This window comes from Ascidiella aspersa, chromosome 6 (genome assembly GCF_963924565.1).
Source record: "Ascidiella aspersa chromosome 6, kaAscAspe10.2, whole genome shotgun sequence".
Taxonomy (NCBI): Eukaryota; Metazoa; Chordata; class Ascidiacea; order Phlebobranchia; family Ascidiidae; genus Ascidiella; species Ascidiella aspersa.
In genome coordinates, this window is record NC_139452.1 from 32,914,298 (window position 1) to 32,934,862 (window position 20,565).

General features: G+C 35.6%; 2 protein-coding genes and 1 long non-coding RNA gene across 4 annotated transcripts; 2 read left to right on the forward strand and 1 right to left on the reverse strand.

Annotated features, from left to right (window-relative positions):
* Positions 1-200: 200 nt before the first annotated feature.
* On the forward strand, positions 201-2,210 carry LOC146141362 (zinc finger and BTB domain-containing protein 8A-like). The gene has a single exon (XM_083392983.1). It carries the CDS (start codon positions 292-294, stop codon positions 1,915-1,917), a length of 1,626 nt encoding a protein of 541 aa, XP_083249109.1. The 5' UTR covers positions 201-291; the 3' UTR covers positions 1,918-2,210.
* Positions 2,196-9,741, forward strand: LOC146141363 (kelch domain-containing protein 3-like). Of its 2 annotated transcripts, none has more exons than XM_083392984.1 (12): positions 2,196-2,433; positions 4,078-4,147; positions 4,269-4,369; positions 4,998-5,113; positions 5,373-5,444; positions 5,853-5,987; positions 6,265-6,349; positions 6,949-7,035; positions 7,327-7,439; positions 7,870-7,966; positions 8,334-8,412; positions 9,148-9,741. In XM_083392984.1, exons 1-12 carry the CDS (start codon positions 2,277-2,279, stop codon positions 9,206-9,208), a joined length of 1,173 nt encoding a protein of 390 aa, XP_083249110.1. In that variant the 5' UTR covers positions 2,196-2,276; the 3' UTR covers positions 9,209-9,741. The 2 variants fall into 2 exon arrangements, with proteins under 2 accessions (XP_083249110.1, XP_083249111.1); XM_083392985.1 differs by having other exon boundaries at positions 2,200-2,433; positions 7,327-7,435; positions 7,896-7,966.
* Positions 9,742-16,301: 6,560 nt separating this feature from the next.
* Positions 16,302-19,894, reverse strand: LOC146141364 (uncharacterized). The gene is made up of 4 exons (XR_014501382.1): positions 19,710-19,894; positions 19,192-19,275; positions 18,903-18,996; positions 16,302-17,564 (listed from the first exon to the last, which is right to left on the reverse strand). It is a non-coding gene; the product is annotated as an uncharacterized LOC146141364 (long non-coding RNA).
* Between the last annotated feature and the right edge of the window lie 671 nt (positions 19,895-20,565).

Below are 20,565 nucleotides of genomic sequence, written 5' to 3' on the forward strand. Positions count from 1 at the left end.
TCTTTATTTTCAATTAAGCTGAGTATGTTTTTTTTACAATGTATCACAGGTTGCGAACCTTGACCTTAATTCAAGTTTGTTAAAACTCCTATTACTTATGGTTTCTGCAATTATGCCAATATAATCATTCACTCATGTTTCTGCTGCTTCTGCACGTACGTGTTTTATTAAGTACCTTTGCTTAAAAGATGGTCTCACAATTGTATTGTAACTGTGGTTACTTAATATTTGTCTTGTGTAACTAATGTTTATGATCAGGTTCTAGGGCAACTAAAACTTATCACAACTGAAATGATTTGCACGGCTGAACATCTCGCATCAAACACACTAAAAATTCTCAACGACTTCCGACAGGACAATGAGTTTTGTGACATCACAATCAATGTCCAGGGCCGCTACTTTCCGGCCCACAAAGCAGTTTTGGTCGCAAATAGTGCTTATTTCCGCAAGTATTTGAGAAACTACAAAAAAAACATGTTTACCGTCAACTTAAACTTGAGCAACGTCGAGGTGTTTGGTGACGTTTTGGAATTTCTTTATCTTTGCGAAGTTGAAATGACGCAAGAAAAAGTTGAGGAGATTTTGTTAATTTCTTCGTTTTTGCAAATCACAGAAATCTCAAACTTGGCTTCAAAGTTTGTTAAAAAAATGCAAAGTGAAGAATATTCTAAGAAAAAAGACGGCACATCTTCAACCAGTTGTGACGACACTTACTCAGATAATAAAAACATTGCATTGAGTGAAGACATAGTTGGTCGGAGAAAAGTTAAAGTTTATCAGTTTCCCCAAGGAAGAAAACATAGCTCTTTGCTGCCACCTGACATCGAAATGATGAAACAAGACGTCGCAAGTGGGACTTACAAATGTGTCGCTTGCAACGCAAAGTTTTCCAGTCGGAATAAATGTGGAATGCACTTTTTATCACACGTTGGGCGAAAAGCTTTTAAATGCACAATGTGTCGGAAAAAATTTGAACAACTGAGCGAATTAAACAAACATAAACTTAACGATTGTAAAACTAAGTTTCAAAGAAAAGTTGTAAAATTGCCAACAAAAAGAACTTCTTTAAAGAAACTTCCAGAAAATCTTTTTGGTAGTGAGTTTGAGTGTGACGTTTGCAATCAGCAGTTTGACCACTTTGACGACTTCGCAAGCCACCAATCGTCGCGCCACAAAATCAAATCGTCACGGAATTGTCCGGTGTGCTCGCGTCCAACTTACTCAGCACGTGGGTTTGCTCTACATCTCAACAGGCATTATCACCAGAAGAAACACGACAACGGGGAAAACTTATTCATTTGCAAGATGTGTAAAGTTCAATTTGATGATATTAATGCAACAGTGGAGCATTGTAAAACTTGCGGCTACAATGTTTGCCTGGTTTGTAAAATGATTTTCACGCGTGTTACGTCGCTGAAAAGACACCAGGCCACACACACCAAGGAAAAACCATTTAAATGTGAACATTGTCCTGCAAAATATTCCAGGAAAGATGCTTTAAGGAATCATCAAAAAACAAAGTGTCCAAACCAATCCAAAAAAATATTAACTGTAAATATTTCTCCAAAACGACAAAAGAAAATTCCAGCGCAAAGCAAAAACAACCCCCCAGTTTCGTATGGCAACATACAAAGTCCATCGGAAGTTGTTGATTATGAGAATGAAGTTGAAATCGGTGAGTCATCGGACAGCGATAGCAATGAGTCAGCAGATAGTAGCGAGTCTGAAACATCGGACGATGAGAATCGAATGTTCAAATGTGACATTTGCAGACAAAGCTTCGATGAGTTCAAAGACTTCTATGCTCATCGATTAAATCGCCATCGAATCACCGAACCGATGTTGTGTCCAGTTTGCGGACTTTCGTTTAAACGAAATGTTTCGTTTGCAAAACATCTGCTTCATCACAAAATCTAACACTTATCTATGAATGTTATTTGTTATAGCGTTGTTTCAAGTTACATCATTTTATTTTGTTTCACCTGTTTATCATGGTAGGGATTTTAACCATATAAAAACATTTAATGCTATTTTTTTCAATTTCTTCTTTCCCAGTAATTGTTTTTATTTTCAGCTGTGGTGCTAGGTTACAACACCTGGTATTTTAAAAATCTGGGTCTATCATAATGTTCCTTTTATAAGTTGTTTTGTATAAACTCATAGAAATGATTACTTAGATTTAACATTTCACGCTGTTTTATTTTACCAGACTTAGGTTGTTATTTGTAATGTTGTGATTATATTTTGGTGATTTTCCATTTGGTGTTTCCCCCACAATGTTACCCCACTGGTCAGTTTCACTTGAGGGGGGTCCCCGTCGTGTCAACCACTCAGCGGCGCTAGTGAGCCACCAGATATTTATGTTCGGGGGATATTGCATGGGGGAGGATTATGAGGTCACAAAGCCAATCGATGTACACGTCTTTAACACATGTGAGTTTAATGGTTTTACTTCCTTTTTACGAATGTCTGTTTGTAAACCCCAAGTCGTAAGAGTTTTCGTTATAAACAAAAACTTTCAAGACTTGTGGTATAAATATTTTTTGAACTTTTCAACCCTAACCTTAACTTTAAATTACTTCTGAAATTCAAAATTTACATGTTGCCTATTTCATTTTAAAAAAGGTGCTCATTTTGCAACAAATATTTAACTGTTGTTCACTCTTTAAACCAGGGGTTCTTAACCTTTTTAATTTGAAAAGGACTCGAAACATCAAAAAAGTGTAAGTAATAAAGAAACTTATCACTTACAGCTGTGACATTGTTTGTTACAACCATAATTCTAAATATTCTGGTTCAGCTGATTACCCACCTGCTATCCTGAAATTACCCACATGTGTACCCATAAATTACCCCATGTGTACCCATAAATTACCCACATGTGTACCCATAAATTACCCACATGTGTACCCATAAATTACCCCATATGTACCCATAAATTACCCACATGTGTACCCATAAATTACTCCATGTGTACCCATAAATTACCCACATGTGTACCCATAAATTACCCACATGTGTACCCATAAATTACCCCATGTGTACCCATAAATTACCCCATGTGTCCCCATAAATTACCCACATGTGTACCCATAAATTGCCCACATGTGTACCCATAAATTACCCCATGTGTTCCCATAAATTACCCACATGTGTACCCATAAATTACCCACATGTGTACCCATAAATTACCCCATGTGTACCCATAAATTACCCCATGTGTCCCCATAAATTACCCACATGTGTACCCATAAATTGCCCACATGTGTACCCATAAATTACCCCATGTGTTCCCATAAATTACCCCATGTGTCCCCATAAATTACCCACATGTGTACCCATAAATTGCCCACATGTGTACCCATAAATTACCCCATGTGTTCCCATAAATTACCCACATGTGTACCCATAAATTACCCACATGTGTACCCATAAATTACCCCATGTGTACCCATAAATTACCCCATGTGTCCCCATAAATTACCCACATGTGTACCCATAAATTACCCCATATGTACCCATAAATTACCCACATGTGTACCCATAAATTGCCCACATGTGTACCCATAAATTACCCCATGTGTTCCCATAAATTACCCACATGTGTACCCATAAATTGCCCACATGTGTACCCATAAATTACCCCATGTGTACCCATAAATTGCCCACATGTGTACCCATAAATTACCCCATGTGTACCCATAAATTACCCACATGTGTACCCATAAATTACCCACATGTGTACCCATAAATTACCCACATGTGTACCCATAAATTACCCCATGTGTACCCATAAATTACCCCATGTGTACCCATAAATTACCCACATGTGTACCCATAAATTACCCCATGTGCACCCATAGGTTAAGAACCGCTGCTTTAGGCCCTGTTAAGTTAAAGCTGTTGATAAATAAATATCAAATGTAACAAACATACCTGTCTTCACAAAACTTTTGAATTTGAATGTATTTTATTCTCGTGTGAAATCACCACTTAGTGGCAAAACCTGTACCTACAGTAATATTGTTGATATACTCCGTGATATTAAAAGTTTAATTTCTGTTTGTGTTTGTTTAGACTCTTACCGATGGTCGGTTGTTCCAACAAGTTTGACGTTTGACGACATTTTGGACGCTCCATATATGAGGTTGAACAATTTGATTTAAACTTTTGTAATTTCTTATTTCCCGAGTGATATACCTGTTTACCTGACATATATTCAAAGCATCACATTTTTCTGTTGTTTTTAACAATTTTTTGTTTTACAGATACGGCCATTCATCAGTTGCTATCGACAACTGTGTGTATTTATGGGGGGGAAGAAACGATTCTAAGGGGGCTTGCAATGAACTGTTCCTCTTCAAAACTGGTAAGTTTAGAATACCAACTCCCCTTCTACTGATTGAATGGAGGGGGATTACTACGTAAGGAAGACGCGGCGTGAGCAGCGCTAATGAGTGAATGTGTGCCTAAGTGAGCCGGACATAATATATACAATATCACTTCCTAAGGTTAACTTACCCGGCTAACAAAGTAATTTATATGGATTAGAAATCAAACCATGGAAATAATGCAAAACTTGAAATTTAATTTAATAATACCACATGAACTCAACCTTAACCCAATGTATAAAACTAATAAGTGTATGTGTAACAAGCGTGCAGGGCAAATAGCCCTTCCTATACATATTATTGCACTGTGAATGTATGTTGCAAAAATGAACAGTGATGTAACTTGGCTAATTAAGTGTACGTTAAGCAATTAACAAAATTCCCACATATTTATAAAAAATACATGAAATTGTTATTCTGTGTTTACTTTAATAATTAACTACAGCCAATTTCCCAAGGTCATTAGTTCAAACCCCACATGCCCCCCATTTATAACGTTTTTATTAATATATTAACTGTGATTGACTTTGCTCAACCATAAAGATAATTCTTGAACCTACTTTAAGTTGTGGTTTGTGCGCTCACCTGTGACTCTTGGTTCCGCAGACCGCTTAAAATGGTCGAGGGTCAAGCTGCAAGGGGAATACCCGGGGGCTAGGGACGGACACGCGATGTGCGTTGTCAGCGGCAACATCTACATCTTCGGTGGATACGAACAAGACGTTAGATAAAAAGGATTTTATCTAAATTATTTTACAAGTTTTTATCCTTTTAAAAATAACTGTAATTTAAACAACCACACTTCCTTCTTTGTACATTGATATAAACTCGTAAATGCGCAGAAAACTTGCCAATCTAATCTATATGGTTTTAATTTATTAAATGCTTGTATTTTAAAATATTATTGCAATCAATTTATTATGTGAAGGCTGGTATCTGCTGTGTTATGTGCAACTTTTGATTAAATGCTTGTTATTTTAGCTTGATTGCTTTTCCAACGATCTTTTTATGATCGACGTTAAAGAGAAGCAATGGCACCATGTTAAAGCAAAGGTGGGTCGTGCATTTGATATATTGGATGCTTGTGTCGCATTTTATGAAATATTTGGAGACCCTGGTCAACAACAAATTGTCGCCACATGAAGCACATTAATACTGACTGTTGGTAGAATTGTAAACAATTTTAAAATTCGTAAAACAAAATTTACTAAAAGTACTACTTTTTAGTTTCCGATTTTTGGGATTAACTTCTTTCTTTGTTGAAGTTTTTTCAAATTATTTTGCTTGTATGATATTACAAACTTTACTTTGTTTTGTTAAATAATACTATAATCTTAATCTACAATACCAATGTTCTTAAAGTGTTTAAGGACAAACTTTTCTAGTTTTTAACTAAAATTATTTTTTTGAAACCTTGCGAAACAGAATTATCAACAATTTACAGTTTTATTGTTTTGCCAGATCGGCGAACCTGCATCGTGGCGAGATTTCCACACGATAACCAGCCACAATCACCTGATCTATGTGTTTGGGGGGCGTGGCGATGTTTCAGCCCCCTTGCACTCAAACAGGGAAATATACGACAACGCACTTAAGGTAAGAACACCAGCTCTTGTTGTACAGCGCAAAAGAAACGCTTTATAAGAATATAAGTTTATTTGTTAAATCAGTTTTAGAAGATCTAAGATATTTTTTCAACTTTCCCAGTACTCCTGTGTGTAAATAAAAGGTAGAGTTTAGTTGTTTGACTTAATTTGTATGATTTAAGCAGAAGTAGTAGCTGTTACGTGAAAAACTCAATGTTGTATTTTTTTTCTTGTGAACCCCTTTAAAATTGTAATCTTAACCGTATTTTCAATTTTTTTCTTGCAAGGTTTTTGACACTTTAACGATGAGTTGGAGCGAACCTGCGCGACCTTTGACCCTTCACCCCAGGGGAAGGCGAAGTCACTCCGCTTGTGAGAAACATCGATAACTGTTTGTAGTTTAATATAATGTGTTTGCAAATTTAATGTATGTTATAACAGCTAGCTTATGTTGTTAGGAACGGGCAACGTTTATTTTTTCTTGTTTTAGTTTAGTTTTCATTGCCAAAAACTAAGATTGCTGGATACTGTCATCAAGGTGACGACCCTTGTTTATTCACTAAAACTAATCTAATTGTTGGTTAAAAGAAATATTTATAATATGTATAACTTAAACCAATAATAATCTGTCACAATAATTAGTATTTTTGTATAATTTAGCGATATATTTGACGCCGTTGTTCTTTCGTATGCTACACAGCCATTATATTATTAGATAAACTATGCCCGGGCGTTAATATCAGCATGTTTTCACAGCCTTAAAACTGAGCAACGGATGAATGAGAGTAGAATTTTATTGTTACTTTTTTTTTAATCGACTTAGCCATGAGCCCCGACCCCACGATGTTCTACTTTATCCACCCTCGCTTGCTTGCATATAATTTATTGTCAAGTCCTCCCGAATATTTGGTGATAAAGGTGTTGTCAAATATTCAGTGTGATTTACTTAGTCCGAGTTATTCTTGTTCTAGTTATGTACAAGGACTGTCTGTACATCTTCTGTGGTTACAACTCGGACTTGGAGCAGCACTTCAACTGCCTCTGGAAGTTTGACCCAGGTAACAAATCAAGAAGACAGCAAGGTTAAAATGTTTTAAAATTAAAAACTTTTCAAAGATTACTAAAATGTTTAGATTTAAGTGTTTTGATCGTTTTATTTGTTTTTTTTTGTATTTTTGTGTCTGATGCCCGCCTTTTTTGCAAAAAACGCAATGGTTAAATGATTGAGCTTACCTTAAAATACTATAATCTGATAATTTTACCTAAAAAAAGATTCGAAAGTTTTATCGAAATTTAAAAGATTGGTCTAATATTTAAACCACATCAACTTATTGTTTTAAACTTTGCAGAAACATGTTTGTGGGAAGAAGTCCGAACCTTGGGCCGCAAACCGTCCGCTAGGAGGCGGCAGTGCTGCGCGGTTTATAACGATAAACTTTTCATGTTTGGTGGAACAAGGTTTGTTCAGTTGTACCATTATGCATCAGAAACACTATTCAAATGTTATTTAAACCTGTTTGTTTAGGCCAATGGCTTTCTACCTTATTTTTTCCACCTATTGTAATCGTCCTGTAATTGCAAGAAACCTGCTCCAGCCAACTCTTGTTCAAACATTTAATCAAATTTGAGCCTTAATTAAGTCCCGAAAAATGCATTTATTTTTGTGTAAATCGACAATGTTTTATTTAGAAGACGTTACGCATTGGAAGCACAAAGATATTTCGTACACTTGCTGGTTTTTGTATAAAGCATGAAATACTCGATTACAATTCGACAGCATAAAACCATTATTGTAAATAAGTTTAACACTAAGTGGATCTCCCCAAGCATTTGTTGCCCGGTTAAGAACCACTCGTTCAGATCATTTATAAACTCACATGATTAATATCAAGTTGTGTGAAACCGATGTTATTTGCAGTCCTGGTGTCGGCTTCATGGATGACGACAGCGAGTTAGTGGACCATAACGACACCCATGTGCTTGATTTGGGTGAGTTGCTAGGCACGGTTGCTATGCAACACTAGAGGGCACCAACCTCGCAGTTGTATGATTTCTATGAAACATTCTCGATTAATATTTACCGCCATATTTAACTCGCGCTAAATATCAACGACTCAATGGTTTGTTAAGTTAATACGCTTGGGGTCAAAGGTCACCTCATCTGACCTGCGTGACACCACGAGGTCAAGGGTCAACTATTTATCGCCGCTTTAAATATTTGAAGCAAATCTGTTGATTAACTTGACCCATGGCCATAAGGTATTTGTTAGAATCCTGTTTGTTCCGTCACAATCCGAGCACATTGTTGGTAAATCACTATACCATTGTTACGTCATAATTACGTAATTGTTTACAGCACCTAGTCTCCGAACCCTCAGTGCATTGTGCGTCATCAAACACGGACTCGACCTTGCTTGGCTATCGCAAGACGTAAGGTGAGCTATTGTGACGTAAGGTAAGCTTTGTGACGTATGGTAAGCTATTGTGACGTCACTAGGCATGTCAACATTGTCCCTCATAATTAGTAAATAGATATGAGGTCACTAAAGGCCATATTTAGGACGTTAGCGTGGAAGTGAATGACCTGGGGACACAATGTGACGAAATATAGGGGTCATGAATGCAGACTGTGACGTACATCGGTGTTTTTATTACGTCAGTCGTTGAGCGAAAGCTAATTGTACTTTGTTGCACGATTAAGGCGAGGTATTTGTTAAAACTTTTGAAAGTGCAAATGTACAGCTTAAGTCATGCGTTTCGAAAAGTGTGGATGCTTATTGCATAGCTTTTGATTCCGGACACAATCCAACCCCTGCATACATTAAATAACCCAAACAGAACCCAACTCCAAGTTGCACATTTGAAGTGGTTCCCTGCTTGGTTTGTGCGCTAGTCTGCATTAATTAACTCTCTAGGTCTAGGTCTGTGATTTTCAACCCGTGTTCTACGCAACATTTGTGTTCCCTATAAGATCGCGTTTCATTTTTATATAAGCCGTTATCAGTTTTCAATGTTCATGGAGATTTGCTCCGTGGCTCAAAAAAGGTTGAAAAGCACCGCGTTAACTCTCTAGAAGCCACCTGGCAGTTGTTATTAACCCCATGATTTTGTTTAAAACTTGGTGTATTTTCTGCTTTCAATCGTTCATAATAAAACTTATTTGTTTTAAGGTGGGAAATTAAAATGATGACAACGCCAAACGTCATCAGCAAATCGCTGACTCACGGATGAACAACTGACTCATGTTTTCTGCTTTTGTTTTTTTCTTGCACAATTTCAAGATATGCGAAACTATCTTAACAAGTTTATTGTTAAACACTGATTTGTTTATTGCAATTTAAAGTGTTTTATGTGTTTTACTGTGAAGGTGTGTGTCAGTATTTTAGTTTTTGTCGCGTTTGCCTTAGGTTTGCAAAATTAAAACTAAAAAAAAAATAAAAACTGTTTTTACCAAACAAACTGTAGCGACGGTTTCATGCAGTTGTTTAGTTTTGTGTCAAAATATTTGTTGTTGTTGTTGTTGTTGTTGTTGTCCGCTGTATGGTGTTTTACAACGTTTTTTGTGAATTTTATCTGAAACTCGGTGCGATTTTATTTAATTTGTAAATCCTAAAAATTTTCCCAAACACATGATTACACAGCTGCTGCTACGCATACACCCATCTGCGATTTAATGTCGTTTGTTCGGTACAGTTTAATCGTGTATAGCTTGGTGGTATTTTATTTTTCATTGAATTTGTTTCAATAAATTTATCATTCGTTCAGTTTTATAGTTATTGAGCTGATTTTCGAAATAATAAGTTTGTTTTGTGATGCATTTGGTGAAAACCGACATTGCAATGAGCAGGGCTGCGAAGTGGTTTTGACTTGACCCCAGTTTTAAAGCAAATTTCTCAAACTTTAAGCAGTTTTCCCAAATGTTTTTCGTAATCGATTGATTTTAATAATTTAACACTTTATCATTATTTAAGTTGAAAACACTTAAATTTTGATGACTCGTGTTACTTCCAAGTATTTCAAAATGATTATTGACAGCATTATAAACCACACCCAGAGCGGCAATCCACTTTTTTGTTTATCCTGAAATCATAAAAGTTACTAAATGCTCGTCACTAATATGTCGCAAAATGTAGCAGCAGATTATATCTAAATGCAATATTGTAAGTTGTTGAGTATCGACAGGCTTGATTCTAAAATATCGGGTAAAGCGATCTTGTCTTCCGTAATGTTCGGTAAGGTTGTGGTTGTGTTCTAACTTTTAGCAGAATCGATTAAATCATTGTAGTGTCGCTTTATATTTACAGCAATCTCCATCCTAGAACTTTAATAAAATCAACCAACTGTAGGCTACGGGCTGTTCTAAACGTTCCTTCTTTATGACGTCATGTTTTGACGTGAATTTGTGACGTCATTTCCCCGAATAAAAGTCCTGGCCCATCAAACAAAACACTGGTTGCGATTTTGCGAAAATTAAAAGTGAACTTTATGCAAAATCCAAACTAAACATTGTTAAACTTTTATTGGTTCCTTGCTACCTAATATTTCACTATACAAATGTGAAATGCATTTATTTTTTACTTTAGTTGCAAATAAACACAACTGATGGCAGCACAGTTAACATTTGCCAAACACATTCCAGCTTATCGAACAGCATTGTTTTAACACCTTCACCTAATTACGAAATGTGTCGATGCTTGAGGCTGCTGTAGCCGTCACGTGACCTCACGAGTAATCAGCGCGGATCGAAATTCCTTTTTCGGCAGATTGAAGAAAGAAAAAGTAAAACGTGTCAGTGGTGGAATGCTGTCAAGGTGGAAAGGGTCATTCTTGCTCAACCGCTGTCAGGTAAGTTTGTGTTAATTTAGGTTATCAGCTAAAGCTATTTATAAGCTTTATAACTATTTACCAAACTGATAGCTTAACCCGATAACACCATCAACTAAACGTGGTTTAAACGTAGGTTAACTTTATTAAATCAGTGTTTAATTTTTAAAGTCCATTAATCGGTATCCAAGTGATGTTATTCGTCTTACAATGTTGGTTATTGCCAACAATCAAGTACCAGGGTTAGTTTTGTGATAATCCGCTATGGGCGCTTGTTTCTGAGGGACGCAAGCTGAATATTATTTACTTGGCTGATATGTCAAAGAGGTCGCCGCTATTTGAGAAAGTTATTCGCCCGTATAATTGCTGTTTTACCTTGTTCTACGACTTGATAAATTATTACTATAGCCGATCACCAACCGCTATAAAACCAAAGTATGCGAGTTTTTATTTTTTGCTGGCACTATCTTTTGCGAACGATTACAGTTTGTTGCTTTTTTGGCTTTTTGCGCGCAAAAGTGAACATTATTTAACAAAAGCATTCGCTTCCATTCGTTTTTTCACACACATGTTTTTCTTTACAATTTGACGTTAATAACCACGGAATTCCCCCAAGTCCCCAGTCGACTTTTGTTTTACTTGTTTGCTGAAACTATTTTTCCTCTTTTTTCTCTTCTCTTAAGCAGAACCGCCCTTCGGTTTTGTTTGTGTGCTGTGATCGTAAAAGTCGACTGGGAACATTTTTAACAAACTCTCCTACTTTCGATTTTAACTTTATAATCGCTTATTGACGGTTTGTAATTCGGCTCCTAACGATAAGGACGTGGACCCAGGATTTTTTTTGCGATATCAATTTTTTACATGACGTCACCGAGTTACGTACTAACGTACTAACGTGACGTCATAAATAACACCTTCACAGTTTGTTTATTCTGTTCAGAAAAGTCGCATTACGAATATGTTATTGATTCGCACAAAGCGAAAAACATCTGAAAATCTAGTTGCCATAACTTTCATTCCCTATGTGGCGATAGAAAGTATAACGACGACCTTTGGCTGAAAGTATTTTATCAAAATGGCCCAAGACATGCTTTTTTTACATCGCTAGCAAACTTATAACATTCCATGGTTTCTAGTTCGTCTCTGTCCACCGCGGTATTGTGATAAATATTTAAACGTTTGTGTAGATCAGTGCCCCACGACCGATGTGCCGCGAGACCATGCCAGGTGCGCCGCGATGTAAACACTGTTTTACTTGCGGTTACAAGGGAATAATTCCAAAAACGTATAGTTTAGGCGGCCGTTTTGATTGTTTTTAGGGAGTTTTCTGTTTGTATCAAGAGGGTTAAATGATGCTTGTAACTAATGCTTTTAGTTTCGTAGAGTATTACTGCAAAGACAAGTTTCATCTTTAGATCGAATATCACCTTTTTGCTATGTTTTTGAGGTTTGTTATTATTTTATCTTGTATGAGGTTTATAATGGTTGCGTTTTGATTATTGCTGGAACTAATTCAATGGTTTTGTTTTTCAGAAGGAACTCAATTGATCCCTTTGTATTTCGGTTTTGAAGGGGTTGTACTTTCAAGACACAATTTCTATTGCAAACATTGTGACATATCTGGTATTATTGTGTGACATAGACTTCCGTGTTTAAATTTATTGCTTAATTGGTTAAACAAAAATTTTTCTATTTTGTAGAACTTAACATTCTTACTAACGATGCCGAAATCTAATTGAAAGGAATATTTATGGCAAATTAACCTTAGGATTCTTTTAAACTGGAATTTTAAATGTTCGACCTGGAAATTACGACACCCGCTAGGATAATGAGGTTTGAACAGTGCTGTAGTTATTTAAATGTGGTGGGTCAGGCCTACAATTTGACCAATGTTTTTAGTTTTGTAGATGATTACAGCAAAGACAAAATATGCATCTTAACAGCGAATATCAATACACTTGTCAAGTCGAGGTTATTATTTTATTTTGGTATTTTATCTCGTGAGGTTGTAAGTCGATTCCTTCTCCAAATCCAATTGCTCAGTACAATTAAATATATTGGAAATAAGCATTGCTTGCATTGCATATATTTTTTATCAGCGCCAATTTTATAAATCCTTCAAATTGTTTTTCTTATTGCAGGCTAACAACGATTGTAACACCAGCACAACTCACGATTATTTCGAGCAAGTTTGAAGTACCTAGGATGGAAATTACGACCGAAGCTCAATATCGACCTTTAAAAAATGTTGTTTGTTTTATAAACGCAGCTTATTTATTGCAAGTAAATTATTTTCAATAAAATATGTATAGGGTTTGTATAAATCTTGTTTGTTTAGTTACGTAATTTCACTCGACTTGCATGCCTTTGTGTGGTTTTTGTGTTTGATACTAACCTTTGCCACATGACGTCACGTGAATGCGCTTTTTACGTAATTGTTGCTATTCATCATATAAAGATCGTGACGTCATTATTCGTGACGTTGTAAAGTTACATTTTACTAACTTGTAAATATATTGGAAACGTTAACCGAATATGTTGTTTGCTAGCCAACTATAGCTTTAAATATTGTTGTTTTTAAAGTTATTTTTGGTGGTAGCTTTGGCATAGATTTTAACCAATATTTTTTTCTTTGTAGATGATTACTGCAAAGATTAAAGATGCAACTTCGAAAAGAATATCACTCCACATTTTGTAATGTTTTTGAGGTTTGCTGTTTTAACTTAAGACGCGATAATATATTTGCGTTATAAAGAGGCTGTTCCCCTGGACACCAAAGTACCGGTAGTTCAAAGAAAGCTATCCTGTCAAATAGGCTAGTTGTGCACCTCCGGAGGCTATTTACCCGGCTGACAATTATATAAATCGATTTAAAACAAATCATTGAAATTTTGCAAAACTCGTTAAATTAAATGTAATACTATCACCACCCAACCCATACGCTAACACTAACCAAAGAATACTCCTGTGTAAAGCGTAAAAAGATTCGGTCAAATGGCCAATTCCGGACATACATTGCTTAAAAATTTAAATGTTATAAGCATTGTTTTGTTTTCCAGAAATAACTTAATGGATGTTGTTCCAGTTGTTCAAGTGCGACTGTATAAATGAAAAGAATCAAATTTATGGCAAGTAACCCGTATGATTGTTTCAACTAAAATTGCATATAGACACCTGGTTTTATTTATTAACTAAAACTAAAGGACACAATGTTTCCTGTTTTCGATGGTAGCCCAATCTGCGATAATATAAAGTTGAATAGATTAAATACAAGCTGATAATGATATTTACCTACTCTACTTGGCATCTTTGCTATTATAGTTGTATTTTGTGACCACCGAGTTTTGACGCTTCATCCTAGCTGGCCAATTTAGATATTCTTAGATAATGGGTTCATCTGCTAGTTTTTGACAAGCCCCCTTAAAAAATAAAATTGGAAATAAAATAATAGTCTCAAGAAGCATTTCTAGCCTAACGTTTTATTTCGTGGAGATTCACACCTGATCGACCTGGAAATTACCAATCGAGCTCGATATCGACCTTTAAAAATGTTGTTTGTTTTATAAACGCAATTATTTATTGCAATATTGTGAGTAAATTATTTTCAATAAAATATCCAGCATTTATATAAATCTTGCTAAGTTACGTAATTTACTCGACTTGCATGCGTTTGTGTGGGTTTTCTGTTTGATACTAACCTTTGCACTATGACGTCACACACACACACCAACGCGCGAAACAGTTTGCAATCTTCCGTATGACGTCACGTGTGTTGTACCGCGCTTTTTACTTATTTGTTCGGATATTTATCGTACAAAGCATTTGCCGTGGCGTCATTATTGGTGACATTGTTACTTGTGACGTTTGTGTCTATATTCGTGACGTTGTCATTTGTGTCGTCATAATTTCTCTATCGTCATTGTAATAAAACAATCCCAACAATACTTGTAGGTTGTTCAGTTATAACAGTTAGTTATTTGCCGCTTCGGTTAATTGTTTTAAGATTGAGCTGCATTTTGTCTAATATTTGTACTTTTCAGATTCTGCTGCTGCACCTTCTACAACCATGCGTCATTTGTATTCACTGTTTTGTTTGATCGCAATAAACTGGATTGTGTTGTGTTTCTTACATTTCCACCAACCGTCAACTAAAACCATTGTGGGAAAATAACTTTGCAAAATCCTCTACATTTTGCCTTTCGGGGAAAAAAAATCAAATTGACCAGTTTTTATTAACTTCTTGCCAAAAAAAGTAAACTCGGCCCAATTTGCGATAGCGTTAAGTTTTTTGTAAATATTTTTGATAAAATCACCTTTAAAAGTAGAAGTTGCATTAGATCGCAAATTGATTAACTTCCTTTATTATTTTGGTACGCACTAGTATCGGACGAGAACTTAGACGATATTTTATTATCGGGCATTTTTTCGTTCCTCTATTAACCCTGTCAGAAAGCTCCTTTTCTTAACTTAGATTTAGTAAAAAGCCGCGCTAATTAAGTTTTGTGCTGCTCTTATTGCACGTTTGCGGCTCACCCCGATGTCAGAGGTGGCCAAACTTTTTCTTAAATTATCAGATTTTGTTGTTTGGTTTTTTTATTCTCTACGCGATATGAATGATTTTTATTGTGTTGTAAGTCGTAAATAAATTGTAGATGGAATTAACACAAATTTAAAATAAAAAATAATTCAATTTTTTTTCCCACGGAAACGAAACAAAAAGTAAAAGAGTTGAGTTTGTGGAATGTGCTTTTTTTGATTTATAATTATTTATTTTCCAACAGATATATATTTTGGTAACTGAATTTTTTCACATTTCCAAGGTTCACATGTATTGTGATGGAAGTTTCCATATTCCATTTGTTTTCCATAGTTTCCAGTGATATCTGTGGGAAGAGAGAAGAAGGTTGTCCTGCCTGCCACGCCTAGATTCGAACCTGCACCTACCTAACCGCAATCCTAATCCCTAACCGCAACCCTAAGTCGACCGATGGAATCCAGCTCGTCAAAAACTAGTTATAACAACCCTTGGTTAGTACTGCATTACAGTATATATATATATATATCTATATAGGAACTTTTTTTAACTTTAATTCATATTTAATTTTACGGCATTAAAGTGAAACGGGCCCGCGGCGCGCCGGTTAAGAGTCGGACTCCGAGTCGGTAGGGTTCCGGATCAAATCCCGGTTGTCCTAGGGCCCCCGCAGGTCCCGCGCTCGACTGAGCAACTCACTGGGGCCCTCCGGGCCCCAAAAGCCTCCCCGACCACCCAGAACCCCCCCAACAGTGGAGCAGCAAGGGGCCCGAAGGGCCCCCACGCCATCCAGCCCCCCCAAGCGCAATAGCGGGGCCCGCAGGGCCCCAATCGGCAGGGAACCCGTAAGGGTTCCCGAACATACCTTTTGCTTAAAATTTCTAGTTTCCAATAAAAAACAAGTCTCCTTTTTAAATTATAAGTATTGATAACAAAGTATGAACTTTTTGTTTTATTGGCGCTAAATTATAACACAACGAAATAAACACCACAAAGGCAACAATAGAAATAAAACACAACAAACAAAAATACCTCCGGACTTAAACAACTGAGCTTCTCACATTTTAGCACAAGAACCTCAAAGTCCCCCTCACGCAGTCGCTTTTGTTGTGCAGTTTATTGCGGCTGCTGGTAAAGCAAAGCTAGTCCCAACTGTATGAACGAATACTTTTGAGACGTGTTGGTGTTGTATTAATTACATGCTTAGTTGTTATCCAGACTGTTCGAATTTTTTCTAGCAGTTTCGACTTGGTGTGGTTTAGTACGGTGGTTAATGTTCCTGGTTGAAATATACACTGGCTACTTTTGCGCTTACTAGACAAAGTCTTATATAGAATACTTGCTTTCATCAGGCCCACTATTAAAGACCTAACCCCCCCCCTAACAATAAAACCTAGAACTTTCTATGTACTGGACTACACGAACGCAAATTACTTGCCTTCACTTTGCGCAGATAAATACTTTTAGGAATGCCCAGTATAACCATATCCAAGATGTCATTTTAGCACTGTTTACACGTTTTATATTTGAAGAAAAAATACTAAACACATTAAATTTCTACTCGCAACTTCCTTTATTTTCGCCCAATATATTAATAACGTCGTTTTGTTTAAATAAGACGTCGAAACTTTTTGCGTAAAATACCGGTTACCGTGGTCGGAATGAATCGATATACTGGACATTCCTAGTAGGTATTACTCAGGGTGGCTACAGAATTGTAAATTTATCATATTCACTTAATATGAATAACTTAAAACAATAAAATTTTAAAAAGCAATAACTTCAAACACTGGAAATGCTATTATGTTAAGTAGGCCAATTTACAAAAAAGTTACTCTCATGAAGGACTGACAAAATGCATGGCAAAAAGTTGAAAAACAAGTCAGCATGTAAAATTAAATTCTTTTTTAAAGGGTGGTAGAAAAAACATTAGCAAACTTAAAAGAATTACACATTTCTAAATTAAGTTCAAGATTGTAGCCACCCTGGAGTTTGGTTGACAAATGGCAAATGGAAAATCAAGTTGAACAACACGCACACATGACAAGGTTGCTTTCTGCAACAACGAAACGAAAAACAAGTGACAATGTAAAACAACAACTAAGTTATTGCAGTTCAACGTGGCTGTCTTTATAAATGAAGTGTGCGAAGACATGAAGCTGAAAACATCATTCCTGCGACTTCTATGAGAAAATGATTTTCCCTTTTGAAGGTTGTTTAATTGGAAAGCTGAAATGCACAAAAAAAAATAAAAAAATGTAAATCTTGTGTAATACTAAGAAGTTATAAATTAAGTGTATTTTAAATTACTTTACAAAGTTATTGTTAAACTATAAAGTACTGGTGGTTTGGTACAAGATTGTCAGCTTGTAAATCCACAATATTGTTTGCAAATTGTCACAGATCATGTCAAAAAGTTATGTCATTAAAGCAAGTAACTAGAATGAGTTTTGTATTGACTGTCGAACTCGTGCTAAATTTGCAACCCAATTTCAAAACAAATTCGCACTACGTGCAAAATTTTTTTACGCATTTTGTTTTATTGCAAAACTGGGGGTTATAAATAACGCATTGAGCACACAAAATAATTTGGAAATGCTTGTGTAGTCGTTGTTTTATTATTTGTTGACCCAATTCAATTCTGACAACATAAAACATTGACCCCCTAAAGAAACACGGAGATGTTATTTACATCCCGTTAACACACCTCTGCTAAAAGATTCTATGAACAAGATGTAATGTTATAAAGATACGTGGCAAAAACTGTTAAATGAAATACAACCTCATTCTTGCAATTTATATTTAAATTTAAAATACAGAAAAACATAAAACTTTCATTAGAGAATTTGACATTATGCACACAGCAATTTTGGGCCAAATCACTTTAAACCGGGTTCAAAACACCTCAAGTTGAGCCTGTATTCCACCAACTTACGCAAATAAATACTGTAGATATCAAGCAATCTACTCAATGAGTGTCAACTGTGTCAATTCATTCACTCACAAAACATGCTTGAAAATAATGACTATATGTTATTCCACCTTTACAATTGGCGGCCATGTCAGTTTAAAAAGTCGGACTAGGAACTCCGGTAGTTTTACATGGTCTTACCAGAGCCTGGTCCTTGTACCCCAGACATCAATTTAGACGAGTGCTACATTAATGGAAACCGATTAACATGAAAAGCAGTAAATTGTGAAGCAATATTTTGCTGTTTTTTTTATATTACTGCAGCTTTGGATAATTGGTGTTACACAATTAGAAAAAAATATTGGGAGTTACCTAATTTAATAATGCTTGGTGGGTCAGATGATGATGTATTGGCCACAGAGTCAGAATAACTGGTCTGATAACCAATTTATAAAATAAACATTACACAGTTGATACAGAGTAATTAAATAGCAAACTATGTGACACATAATTTAGTTCTTGGCTCAATATTTCTAATTTAAATATTGCCTCAGATAAAACAATATTACAACCACCCCACAAGATGCTGGTGATTTAAATAATAAATAACATTGATATTTGTTGAAAAACATGTTTTAGGTAGAGTTTACATTTACCTTTGGAATAAGGGTGATAAACCTGACTGATGACTAGATTTCTTAAATTAACATCTTGGTACATTTCCGAAAAGATGTCGATTTTATAAAGTACCTGAAAAGACAAGTTTTATGTTTGTTTGATAAATTAAAAGTGAACTTTGGTGGAATGAATTGTGAAAGTTCTATTCTTTTAAACTTTAAAGCAAATACAAAAGGGATTTTTTTGGTAATTTTAAACAAATAGTTCGGAATAATTCCCAGTTTTAAGTATAATAAGGTTCAGACTTTATGGATTGCTCTGCCTTACTTAACAACTGCAACATGCCGAGATCATCTGTGATGAACATCGTCAGGTTGGAGAGCTTGGAGAGATCATCATTGGTTCAGCAACCTTTTATAAGTAAAGCGCCAAAATTACGATGTGAAATAACAGGTGTAGCCAACTTATGTTTGATTTCGATTAACTAAAATATTTTTAAAGGGTGGCGATCGACTGGTATAGTAAAATAGTCACAAGAATTAAATATTTTGAGCATTATTTAATTCCAAGTCAGCGATGGTGGTTAATTCGTTATGTTAAATAATGCGATATTAGGCTTGTCCAGACAACAATTGGTCATTTTAATGTTCTGCTTGTGTGCCACAGCTACTGTAATGACAGTTCACATATTTGACACAATAAATCAGGTGAAATGGGGCGATCGACATGTTGGCTACCACTGTCCTATAACATTAAATCGTGGTATTATTAGTGCCACAAAATTATTTACAATTTTAACTCAATGATAAATCACAAAAAGCTAAGAAGCACTTCTCTAAACAAACCTGTGATGCAGTGTTTTTCTCAGGTTTTCATCTTTAGGTGAAGTTATCCATGTGGTAATTAATTGCTTGGTTGGATCATTGGTTTATTTGATGCATTCACGGTGAGCAAAAATCTTCAAGTTTACAGATTTTTGTCACATATATTATCATGCTTAGCTTTACACGATTATAGGGTCAAATTATCAGCTTACCTTCAGCCTAAACCGAGTAAAAAATGTAACCAATTTAGTAGTGTTTTTAATAAACTGAAGTTTAGAAAAGTTGCATTTCACTTTTAGTTACTAAAGCACAGTTTTAGATTTTTCAAATGTCAGGGTGTCTGTGTCAATAAATTAGTGTTCAGTTTTGAGACTGCTGCAAAAAAACACAAATTAGTTACGACTTCCCCAAATCTTGTGCAAAAGTAGTTTAATTTCCAATTTATTGTTAAAATTTTGCACTCGCCCGCTCGCTAAAAGGTGAAATTAGTTCGAGACGAGAGATGATTAAAAGCAACTGGCCCGACTGCCAAGAGGCATAACTATAAATTATTTGCAGACAAAATTTTTCTTAAAGAAAAGCATTAAACTTATTAAATGGTCAAGTAAGCCATTAAGACTGGCAATACAATAAACTATGTAACAACATTTTTTGGTGAATTTTTATTCATCTGGGTAGAGTTTGCATTTCACTTCGAGATCTCAGGTGTGCAATTGATATTATGCACATCGAGGTTTGAAATGTTACAGAAATTCAACCTTTATTAGTTTCTTTATTTAGTTTGCAATTTTAATTTGACGACTGGTTTCGTCATTTACTTTTCTATTTGCATGTGTGTTGTAATTAAGCGTGGATGGGGAAAACAATAAAACTTGAA

Coding starts and splice junctions, on each gene's coding strand:
- LOC146141363 (XM_083392984.1), top strand. CDS start 2,277: ATGTTACCCCACTGGTCAGTTTCACTTGAGGGGGGTCCCCGTCGTGTC. Junction 2,434..4,077: donor TGTACACGTCTTTAACACAT/GTGAGTTTAATG, acceptor GTGTTTGTTTAG/ACTCTTACCGATGGTCGGTT. Junction 7,036..7,326: donor CCTCTGGAAGTTTGACCCAG/GTAACAAATCAA, acceptor TAAACTTTGCAG/AAACATGTTTGTGGGAAGAA.
- LOC146141362 (XM_083392983.1), top strand. CDS start 292: ATGATTTGCACGGCTGAACATCTCGCATCAAACACACTAAAAATTCTC.